Consider the following 12951-nt stretch of genomic DNA (forward strand, 5'->3'; position numbering starts at 1 on the left):
GAAAATCACATGGTAGGGATTGATAAACTGTGTTTCTTGCCACATTGAAATGCATCTAGTATATTTTAGCTTATTTTAATTTTTCCATTATGAAAGGATCATGAAGGAAAAAAATAACATAACTAAGAGTATTTTGAAGAAAACCACAACCTTTCATATTCTTCCTGTCACCCCACGTTTAAAGTTGAATATACAAAATACTTATTTTATCTGCCATAAATAGTTGTTCTAATACTCAAGACATTGTGGTTTGGGGTAAGGTCGGGTTTTTTTTGGTTTTTTTTTTTTAAGTTTTTCGTTTTTCTGTGGCTGGAGTGATCATAAGTATTTACTGTAATGATCAGTCAGATGTCAATGTTCATTGTGATATAGTTTCATGTAACTGGGTAATTAAAGCTTGCAGGAAACCCAGGAAGTTCCTTAACAGTCATGTCTTTGTGGAAGGTCCAGAAAACTCAGATTTTCATTTTTTTGATTCTGTTCTTTTTCAGTTTATTATAAACAAACGTGTATGTTCTACTACCTTCACTTGTTCTTATAGCCTTCTTTCCCTAATGACCCTGATTGTTTTGCATGTTTGTATGTCTATGACTATCAAAATCCCATCTGTAGTCCTAGTCTTTCCAGTTCCTGGAGCCTACTTTTCAGTGACTGTCCATTGCTCAAACAATTAGTAATTTAACTGAAGAGTTTGTTGGTGGTGGTAGTGGTTGTGTTATTTTTCCCCATACATATTTCCCATATCCATTATTTTTGGAGCTAATCTGCATCTTTTGATGTAAAAGTGTTAGTCAGGTGTTTAAGTCCCTGCAGAAGAAACTACAGGGATTACACTAGTGTTTATTTTTCAACATAAATTGAATATTGGTCCCAAAAATCATGTTACAATTTTGACCTGTTTGAAGTGAAAGAAATCCCAAAATCTTACAGCACTTTTCCATGCACAAGAGTAAATCATTAATATTCAGCACTGATTTAAGATCAAACTCTATACAGTGGTCATGAATAGGTAACCTCTGATACAACAAGAACCTCTGAAAGAACGATAAATATTTTGAAAAGTTATTAAAAAAATCACATATCTCAGTCTAGAGTTGAATCCTACAGAAGATTATAAAGCTCTAGGTCCAGATTAATTCTTCCTAGTTCTAGATATATGTTTTAGGTGACTATTTCAGGAGACAAGTTATCATGGTAATCTTTATATGCACTCTTTACTAAAATACTATTCTGAAGGGTTCAGAAGTACAAGGAATGTACTGACATGCAGATTGCCTCCAAAGAGTACTTCTAGTGAGATGAATCTGTTCTCTAGGTATCATGATGTACAGAGATGAATATTTATTCTAAAGTATAGACTCATTTTTAATGTAGCCTCCAAAAATGACTTTTTACAAAAGACTGCCAATGTAAAGTAATGTGCAAATGTAAGCTATCTTATTCTGAAATGAACTAGTCAAATAGGTATTAGTCTGGTATATAAAAAGAAAAGACAGTCCATCTCTAAAATGAAGTATTTAAATAGATAGTTAATCAGGGCAGTTAACCACTAATGACACCAATTAATCAAGAAATGAAAGCACATTCACCTTGTAACCCCCCCCACACACACACCAAATCCATTATGTTTTGAAAGAGATTGATTGTGTTTATACAAAAAGCCAACATTGTAATTTAATTATTATAAGACAATGTCAAACAGCTTGTAAATTTGGTATCAGAACTACAGTCCTAGCTCAGACTAGTCTTGCACAGTCGTTAAATGTTTTGCTGTGTAAGGAGTACAGGACAGAACACTGCTTGAATAAGTAAGAGCTAGAAACTATAGGAGGAGAAAAAAAAATCCCCTGTGAAAATAATAATAATAATGTTTTTTTTAAAAGTATTCTAAAAACAGACAACAAAAACTTAAACATTGCCAAGATATAGATTTCATCCCAAGACTCATTTTTATACAGTTAATGAAAAGGAGTTTTACAGAAAGGTAAAATCAGTTTTTCTGATCCAAAGACATTATAAGATGGAAAAACATGGAATTCTACAAAAAGGAAAGAATACAGTTGATATTACTAGTGAGGCTGTCAAGAAAATAGACATACCTATAGAAAACACAACACCACCACATCTCCGACAGAGACTATTAACCTATGTTAGTAAGAATCATAATTTTAAAATTGCAATTAACTGCTACAGTGACTGCTTGGCTGACACTATTTAATCCTTTTTCTCATCTATACAAGTTAATTAAGTCAGGATAATATATTTATTTGTATCTTTCTTTTTTAACAGAAAAATTATGATGACTGCTCTGCTCTTCCTCAGTGTTTTAATTTTGTTTACAACCACTTATGTGATCACAATGTTCTTCTGTGATGCCAGCAAGAACCAGCATCACTGAGACACATGCAGGATTATGACAAATACAAGTATCCAGCAAAGGTCAAGAAAGATAAAACACAATCAGAATATACCAAACTGACATACTGATATAGGAAAGATAAATCTGAGAACAAAATAAGAACAGAATTACCACTCCTCCATCCTTTCATTCTGAAACTTTCTGTAATGTTTTATTGTTTGCAGCATATTATTCATAGAGTGAGATATCTGATGGGCATTGCTTTCACAGAGAGGATACAGCTTAGCAGTACTGATGTGCAGAGTCAAGGTGAAGATCTATAAGCTTCATGAGATCAATTTGGTTTGAATCTAAATCTCATGCAGTGCACAAAAACAACAACAACAAATAGCAACAGCAAAAACAACAAAACACGATCATTAGCGTGTATTCTTAATTGTGTAATGCAGCAAGACAACTCAAGAACAATATATGCTAAGAAAAAAACCTCTCTAATCATTATTATTAATATTTAAGACCATTGTGGCCAAAAATTCCAAAAGATTTTAAGATATTTGGCAGTCATGTTTTTCAGATGCTTAAAATAAATGTTCAAAAGTTGCCCGCAATCACACTCTTAAAATACACTTTATATCTTGACTTCATCACAGCAAAAGCCTATTTTCTAATGAACAATGCACACTCTATATAAGAAAAGACTAAAGAAGGGCTTCTGCAATTGTATTTTTTTGATATGGTATATAGTACAGAAGATATCACTGGCCAGTTCTAATGACCAGAAGGAATGCTAAAACCCTTTTCCCAACAGTACACAAAAAATTTTTGAATTCACCATCCATATATGTAAATCTGATATAAATAACTATGTTCCCTTGATGACATCTCTGCTTTCATCTGATTTTGAAGAATTTTAGATTCTAAGTTTTATGGTTAACAAAATATGTTTCTTATTCCATGTAGCTGAACAGGTGCTACTGCACACCCCAAAACAAACTGATGAGTGCTAAGGATGCAGAATCAGCCCTTTCAATACAGTGGAGTAAATTTTATTAAAAAAAAAAAAAATGTTCTCCACTTACATGATGAAGTAAGTTCTAAAACTGCCTCGGGGGGGGAGGGGGGGGAAATCTTAGAAAAAACACTGATCAGGCAAATTGGCTCTTTCAACCCTTACGGCGACTGGACTGCTGCTAAATTTAAGGTCACTGGAAGTCTAATAGCTCTTGGCAAGAAGCTTGACATATTCTCTAGCAGTTACAGTAATTTAATTGTAGTTATCTTACAATATTAAAGTGTATGAGCCAATTTCCTGTAATAAGCTTGATTAAGATGCTTCTCATATATCCACAGATACAGTTTTAAGTCTCCTTTGAAAACGATAAATCATGACCAATAGAACCTGTTTCTCTTCATTGCCTGTAAAGGGTGCACAAGTAATTAGGTCACAGGTAAATGACTGCTTTGTAGGCACATCTATTTGGCCAGCTGAAGATTATCCTTCATGTCTACTATATGTGTTTGGACACAAATGATTCTCAGGCATTGCATTCATATTTTGCCTTGTTTTCCATAGGAACCTACCTATCTGCAAACGTATCACTTCAAGCCCCAGCAACAGTAAGGTAAAACATCAGACTCAATCAACAATGAAAGAAACAGAAAACTGAGGTCTGAGTCACATGGTACACATGGATAGAGGTGGAAAGTCATATCAGAAAAGTAAAAGACTTTTTCAGAGCATCAGATGCTTAAGCTACTTATTCATCCATCATTTTTCCACAGACTAAAACGCAGTGCTAACTTAAGCACAGAACCATTAGGTCAGTGCTCAGTAATTTAAGTAAATATCTCACGTCTTTATGGGCCAGACCTTTTTAGTTCTAGTGAAGGACTAAATCATGTAATGTCTATCTGAAAGTCAGATCTTGCTAGTGACTTCAATTGTCAGCTGAACCACAACAAAATTCCAGTCTTGACAACGCCAAAGTATATATATTTTTTATATAAAAGTGTATATGCAGAAAGTTAAGATGAATTCAAGTTTTTACGACCTTTTTACAAATCCATTTATCTACCTATCAGTCACAGTTATGAGTTAGAATCTATATAGTAAGATGAAGATATCTCTGTTGAAATTGTCCTTGATACCCTCTTGATATCCTCTTGAGACTTTTTTCATCTCCGTGAGTTGTAAATCGTTAGACAGCCTTATTTAGAAATGTCCAGGCTGTTTGTTATTAAGGTCTTAAGATGAGTATCTTATGGTGCTCTCATTTCATTGATTTAGACAGAATGAAAAAGCTGTGCATTGAATTCTTGAAAATCATTTCCTGTATTAAACTAGTCATGAGTACAGACAGGAAAGAGACTTTTCTGAAAATTCTTTCGGGTTTTAATATCCTTGAGCCTGAGATGAAGAAAGACTTTGCTAAAGGTCATTATTCTGTCCATCATAAAGTCATCTGAAGATTCCTGAATTTTTGTTTGCCTTGCTTCTCACAGTTATCGACTTTATAAATGTTCTAACTGTTATGATTTAATTTCACATTTGCTTTCTGGAGGGATAATCTTTTGGAAAAAAAAAAGTGTTGATATCTTTAATATATGCAAATAGGGCATTTGAATGAGGGGTTTGGTGCCTATAACTTTCACATTTCACATTCATAAAGGCAAGGGCAAAAAAACCTGAAAGGCTAGAAATATGCCCTGCTTCTATTAAAGAAATGTAGTACATGAGGAACAGTGAAGGAGAAGAACATAAGTAGAAAATAATTCAAGAAAAAATATGGTTCGTAGATACCATAGGTGGAGGGCATTATTCATTTCAATAATGTTAGTTGTCTTCTTTGAGTGTTCTACCACTATGACATGCTATTTGCCTGCTGATAGTGGTCCGGTCTTCTCTAGGAAAAAAAAAAGAAAGAATCTGACAAACTCCTGAAATCATTGTGACACAGCTACTCTGAAACTATACTGAAAGGTTTTCTGTTCCAACATGAAAATGACACAGAATCATGAAAGAAAATGAAAAAAAAAATAATAATAATTAAAAAAAAAAAAAAGATAAAAACATTAGGCACAAATCTTTCTTTCAAGAATCAAAGCTGTAACTTCATTTCTCCTCTTGGTACGTTTAGCTACCAAGTCTTTGACAGTTTAAGTCTGTGCACTGTTTGTGCAAATGGTCAGATCTAGGCTTCGACATCTTTGGATTTTGCTAAGCTAAGGAAAGTGATCTTTTACAAATGAACTACCTTATTAGCTAAAATCACTTCATCAATTGGGCAGCTATGTTAACAAGAGTCATATGTATCATTTTAAACTTTAAAGTTGGTTGCGTATAGCAAGTTTCCATCAGAGATGAAAGCATGAACTACAAAATAGCTGTCATAAAATACTTTAGAAAGAAGCACAAAAGAATTTACTTTAAGGCAAATATGGCATTTTTTTCCTCTGAGAAATATTTAGTTTGACTATAGATCAGCCACATATTTAATCTCATATATACTTCGGCTAAAAGAGGAAAAATATGAGTTTCAGTTTAACTCTCACAAGCCTGTCTGCAGCAAGACAGACTATGTTATGTACAGTATGTGTTCAAATTGGTAGTGATCCCACTTTAAATTCCTTCATTGTACTACAGAGAATTAGAATTTTAGAAATTCAGAGCAACTTCAGTCTTCAGATAGCCTATTCTTCCAGGTTGTGTTTGACTCCAGAACTCAAAGAGGACTTTATTAAATGAAGTATTCAGGACCAAAATTTTCTTAATTTTATGATCTACGATCGATTTATAATAAAGATTAAGGGAAGGGAAGGGAAGGGAAGGGAAGGGAAGGGAAGGGAAGGGAAGGGAAGGGAAGGGAAGGGAAGGGAAGGGAAGGGAAGGGAAGGGAAGGGAAGGGAAGGGAAGGGAAGGGAAGGGAAGGGAAGGGAAGGGAAGGGAAGGGAAGGGAAGGGAAGGGAAGGGAAGGGAAGGGAAGGGAAGGGAAGGGAAGGGAAGGGAAGGGAAGGGAAGGGAAGGGAAGGGAAGGGAAGGGAAGGGAAGGGAAGGGAAGGGAAGGGAAGGGAAGGGAAGGGAAGGGAAGGGAAGGGAAGGGAAGGAAGGGAAGGGAAGGGAAGGGGTAACATGAATCTAGTAAGTAAGAATAAAGCAAATATTTATAGCATATATAGAAAGAAGGTGTTATATCTTGTAGAAGGAATCCATAGAAAATGAGCAAGATAAGTGAATTGAAATAGAAACAAGATGACAGAATCTTTGAAAATTGAAGATGTCTTTGTGTACCATTAAAATAAACACGTGTTCTTAATGAGGATTGTTACATCCATTTTTTAATTGCATTCTTAAATATGTAACATCTCTAGACTTATGAGTTGCATTTCTGTATTTGGTGCCAAGATTTTTTCTGTACTGATTATAATGTATAGGTACTTTAATATAGAGAAAATAATAGGTGGTAAAAGATTTTTTCATATAGGAGACAGAAACATTATTTTTATTTTTAGGTGATTAGCTATTAATACAGACTATTAGTTAACAGTTAATTTACTTTATAAGTATGAGAATGAAAACCCAGAACTCGATATATTGGAAACCTATTAATTTTTGAGTATTCTCTGGTACCAGAAACATATTCTGGTCTTGCTACTGTGCAGTACTGAGTATCACTGATAATTTTTATGTTCAAACTATAGCTCACAAATTTTGGTTGGAAAATAAAAATGTAAGAAAATTCATATAGATCACCTTATTCCTGTAGAACACATAAGAAAGAGTGTAAGAACAGGATTAGCCTAAAATAACTCTTCTTCAGAACTGTCTTCTAGTTTCTAGAATCAAAGTGGTTTTAGTTGTTGATACTTTGGTGTTTTTTGTTTGTTTGTTTGTTTGTTTTGTTGTTTTTCTTTTGGCTGTGGAGCAGGGGTGTTCTTAGATTTTAGTCTGAGGAGGTTTGATGATGATGGGGATACTCTTTTCATTTGATTTTCCCCAGTGATATTTTCTTCTACAAAATTTTCACAGTTGCTTTGTAAACTCATGTAATCACCTATGCGGTGTGGAATTACACAGAATACTGTGTGAATAAGGGTCTTCTTTCTGGGGAGGTGGAGTTAAATATGACTGCTGATAGTTTCATTAGATGTCCCTTATTTTTGAAAAGAAAATGAACAGTCATTCCCTTCTTCTATTTTCAATGCCACTCAGGATTTTAGAGACCTATTTCAATCTTCTTTCATCTCCTGTTTTGCCCCCTGACAATTTTCTACTGTATTTGCTGACTGACTGTGCAGAAAGCACACCATAGCTTTGATTGCCTTAACAGACTTTATGAACCATATCTAGACCTCAGGAAGCTGGATAAGAGTTCTGAAATTGCCCTCAATCATTAGTGTGCCAGTGTATTTATACAATAGCTTTAAGAATATTTTCTGCTTTGTTATCCATTCACTGTCTAATTGTTTTCAGTATATGTTTTACTTTCATGTTCATTCATACTGAGCACTGGTAGTTTCATAGAACTACCTATTAAAATCTTAAGATCTAATTCCTGAGTAATATTTTATATTTGTCATAAATTTGTTGACTCCAACTGCATGGGATTTCTACATCCAGATACATAATAACCTTCTCATGTTTTAGAACTAACCATTTATTCACGATTTTGTTGTTATTGTTATTGCTTTTTCACTTCTAGACTTTTTGTAAGTCTTTAGTAGGGACATGATCAACTGGTTTCAAAAATCCAAGAATACATCGTTGTTCATTCCCTGAAAGAACTCTAATAAATGTTGTGACTCGTGGTTTCACTTTACAAAGGGCATTTCATTTCTTTTTCAATGTACCATATCAGTCCCTGGGTAGCTAATACATTCTTTAAAGTAATCTCTACATGTTTTATAACATGTTGGACACTGTTGTGCCTTTGCCACCATTGTGATAGTGTCTTGGCCACTGCCAAGACAGTTTCAAACAAAAGTGTTCATGCCTATTTTATCCTTGAAATGTTTTACAACTCTTCAAACTTTGCTCCAGTAATTTGTTATAGCTTTGTTGTTGGTGGTGTTGGTGGAGATCTGTTCTGCAGTGTTTTCCAGAAATATTTTCTATTATGAAACATGATCTCTAATGCATTTCACATTAAAAAGTTTTCATTTGGGACTCTTCACAAGCTGTTCTCTGTGAAATGAAAACTGGGGGGGAAAAAAATATATATATATGCTCTGACCATGTATTATTTCAGTGCTCCTTCATATTTTAATAGTATACTGATCCTAAAAATAAACAAATAAGTAAGTAAATAATTAAATAAATCAGACAGAATGGGCAAAAGTTATTTGCAAGTGAATTTTTTAACTCTTTGGTTCAGAAAAGTGTTTACAAAACAAATGTAGGATACTGGCAGACTGAGATAACAGAATTGTTTCTACAAGGTATGTATTTGTATCATCATCAAAGTTTAAAATGGGACATTGTCTATCGAACTATATGTAGTACCTCTCATTTGCAGTTAACATTCTAGGTCAGTACACATGAAGCATTTTGTGATTCAAACAGTTCTGGTGGAGAGGAAGAAAATGAATATATCAACATCTCACACCCATCCCCAAAGAGTCTACCAACCTGAAATCAGTTGTCAAAAATGCATTAGAAACATATTCCAAGAGATGAAAATTCACAGTAGTATTCAAAGAAAATAAAACATCAGAGCAGACCCTCTGACTTTTTGACCTACAGTCAGTCCTGTCTAATGTAAACAACATTTGATGTAGGTCAAAACACCAAAAATTTTTATTCTGAGTAAGCTTCAGTTGGGCAAACAGAATACTTTCTTTGAATGATATTTTTCCCTCTTGTGTACTCTCTAAATATGTGTGTGTGTGTGTATTCCAAACATTATACAGGTATACAGGTATTTCTATTTCTGGAAAAAAATAAATAAATAAATAAATAAAAATTCTGGTTTTAGTTTAATACTCAGGCTTCTCAAGGTAACAACAAGAACCTCCTTCTTTCTCTTTTTTATTCTAAAAATGCCTTTTCTATTCCTTTTGCCCATTTTGCGTTGTGAACACAGATGAGACTACATTCCAGCAGCAGATATGTCAGCTTTTTATCTTGCCAGGGTAACATAAAAATCTCTGTGCACAAATGTGTCAAACACTGCTATTTTTAATAATGTAATGAAAAAAAAGAACAAGGAGTCTCCAGTAAATTTCAATATGCATAAGCCAATTTTTAGAAGCGTTAGCCTTAAGAACTGCTGAGTTTGAAAGTTTACTTATCTCAGTCTAGTATGTATTTATTTATCAAAGATAAATTCTGAATGTGTGATTCCTTACAATAGATGTGTTACAGTGAAAAAATGATTTCCCACAGGATCTTTTTTCACTACATTCAGACTAATGAGCATCTTCACAGAATTACTTCTTTCTACCTGTGTCAGTAGAAAATAAAATGATAAAAATAGAGATGATACTGTATTTTGAAAGCAGTATTTGTGACTACAATTCAAGATCATCTTTAATTCAAAGATCTGTGACACAGATACATGTGATTTTTTTTTAAATTTAAATGAGATTTTAAGGATGATACTCAAAGTCAATTAATTTAAAACAATTCTAATTAAAATTTCATTGGTTATGGTATGTGAGTGGGAAGTCAATTTTTCATCTTCACGATTTTTTCTCAGACACTACAGTAATTCTGTTATACATCATTGTAACTTTGAACACCATTGCAGTTTGATGAGATCAAACAGGATGGTACAGAATAAAGCAGAGCATTGGGATGTGATGTGGCTCCATAGAACGGAAAAAAAAAAATTGTCTGCTTTTCAAACTATTTAAAAAATGAGTGAGAAACCTTCTTGGGAAAACTTTTAAATATTTTTTCAATATATGTGTATTTAAAAATATTGATTGATTTTTTAAATCATTCAACTTTTTAAATGTTTGTATCTATTTTACATATAGAAAAATAATTCTAAAGATTAAACTTTTTTTTTTTTTTTGTAGAGTTCCCTAGTATTGTAGAAGCAAGTTTTACCTTGATAGATGAGTGTTTTGTAAGAAAGCAGGTAAATTTACAGTATAATAGCTACTCCTCTTTTATTTTAAATTGATAAACACTTAACATTCATCCTAACAAACCTTGGACAATGAATTAATATCTTAAGTTGCGAAGAGGCCTACTTTTCTTTAGTGACTGTAGAGAGGTTTAGACCTTTTGTCTTCATTTGGATGCCAAGGACAAAGACTTGAGAATCCTTGTCCAACCTCATGTCTGGCCCTGCTTTGAGCAAGAAGTTGGAGCTGGAGAGCTCTTCATGCCCTTCCAAACTGAATCATTCCATTATTCTGATTGAAGAGAGGAAAGATAGCCCCAAACCACTTTATGTGATGTTCATTGTTCCACTTTGATATTTCTTATGCTTCCGGTTGGATTTTTCACCCTCAGTGTGGTCCTGTTGCACCACAGTCACATGAATATGAATATATGAAATGTGACATTTAAAACTAGTGTTATTACAACAAGCGGTGTCACAGCAATCAGTATAATGGACACAGACTCTGAAAAAACAGAGGGGAGGGCTTGGGGTGAAATATCCAGTAAAGGGTTGGATATCTGGAATATATTGGGAATTATTATAAGCAGAGATTTTGAGCGCACTTATCCTGTCTACGTATTGTACAGCTGAAATTACCCTTAATTCTGAAAAGCTTTGCCCCTTAAATTCTTAAATAAGGTACATATCCAATAGATGATTTACAATGTAATTAGAAAACATCTAAAAGTATTTAGTTCAGTGACCAGTAATACAACAATCAGTTTTTAATTTATGCTTCACTATTTTTCTCCTATCTTCTAGCATGTATCATTTCAGTTTTCAGAAGACACATTAAAATCACATTTGTTAAAATGAGGGCCTGTATACAAAACAGTCTGGTGTACTATGTTACAAAATTTCTCCCTGCTAGGCCATGCTTCATTACGTCTATTCATTTTAAACAATTACCTCTGAAGAAAATGAGCAATAAACAATCTATGTGAAGAGGAGCTGAGAGTTGTCTTGGTCCTCTAGAACATATGTTTTAATTACATGTTGGTTTTTTTTAGTGTTTGTACTTTAAAAGCTCATAAAAAGAAAGTAAAATATGATAAAATAGAATACCATGTTCTTATGTGAGAGAATGTACATAAAGTAATGAAGGAACAAACATTACAACTTACATTATTAAGTAAAAAAAATAAATGTGACTAACCTTGTAAATTTTGGTCTTGAATAGGGGTGTATGTGTGTACGTGTGTGTGTAACTTGTATGTGTGTACCTGTGTGCCTGAAGTAATAACAGTAGCAAATGCATTGAAATCTTGAATCACATATGTGCATATAGACTATGCAATCTTTACGCACAAAATTTGGGGGAATTATACAAGCATATAAAGAACACATTTTTAAAATATATATTACAGCAATAGAATGTTTTCAACCTGCATTCACCTTTAATTTTGCTGTTAGCAAATTGCATGTATTTTTAGTGTTTTTTTTTTTTGCCATCTATTCCTTTCATAGGTCATCCACTTATCATAGAATCACAGAATGGCTCAGGAAGGGAGGGACCTTAAAGATCATCTAGTTCCAACCCCCCTGACATGGGCAGGGATGCCGCCCACTAGGTCAGGTTGGCCAGGGATGGCGTCATCTCAGGTTGGCCTCATCCAACATGGCCTCTAGGGAACACCTCCAGGGATGGGGCATCCACAACCTCTCTGGGCAACCTGTTTCAGTGCCTCATCAACCTTACAGTGAAGTTTCCTCCTGACCTCTAATCTAAGTCTCCCCTATTTAAAACCATCCCCCCTTGTCCTGTCATTATTTGACTGAGCAAAGAGTAGCTCTCCATCTTTTTATAAGCCCTCTTTAAATATATTACTTATAACTCTAAAATACCACAGAGTCTATGCATGTATATGTATCAACAAGCATTACATAATGGAAGCATAAAGGCAGAACAAAGAATTAGAATAAAATGTCAGGAATACATATACATATAAGTGCTTAGAAATGAGAACATCAACATACTCTTGAATTTTTACACAGACTGAATGTTAATGTTAAAACCCACCCCTTTTATTTTGATCATTATTTTTCAGTTCTTCGCACTGTGTATGATAAGGGATCTCTGAAGTATCTTCTATTTGAATTTTGCAAGAGATAAGCGATAAGCTTTTGTCTTCATTAAAAATGACTAGGTATAGAAAATTTTGTATATTTTTGTTCTCTCCAAATATTTTTTCTAGTTGTTTTTCATTAGATGTAAAAAACTGGATGACTAGTATAAATAAATGTTGTAGTAAACATCCATCCTACAAACAGGTAGTCTGATCATTTATATTGTTGTAAAGATAAAGCAGAATGTCCAGATAAAAGTCCTAAAGCCCACTATTACTTGAGAAACTGCAGTTGTGTAAAATTCATTTGATGATGTGATTCAGTGAGGTGTGAATTAACCAGTAATATACAGCAAATGCACTCCCACTTTATCTTTTTTTTTCTTTTTTTCTTTTCTTTCTTTTTTTTCCCTAA

The 12951-nt window shown here is 33.7% G+C and overlaps 1 protein-coding gene across 16 annotated transcripts in view; it reads right to left on the minus strand.

Annotated features, from left to right (window-relative positions):
• Nucleotides 1-12951, minus strand: part of GPC5 (glypican 5) — a 778624-nt gene that overhangs the window by 228730 nt on the left and 536943 nt on the right. The window contains exon 8 of one of the 16 annotated variants that reach the window (XM_083836982.1): nt 3-5262. The exons of the other annotated variants lie outside the window; for them this stretch is intronic. Within the exon in view, the coding sequence (XP_083693108.1) occupies nt 5261-5262 (2 nt within the window). The 3' untranslated portion in view covers nt 3-5260. Of the gene's footprint in view, nt 1-2; nt 5263-12951 lie in introns of those variants that run through there. 16 annotated transcript variants of the gene reach the window in all.

Source organism: Anser anser (assembly GCF_964211835.1).
Source record: "Anser anser genome assembly, chromosome: 1".
Taxonomy (NCBI): domain Eukaryota; kingdom Metazoa; phylum Chordata; class Aves; order Anseriformes; family Anatidae; genus Anser; species Anser anser.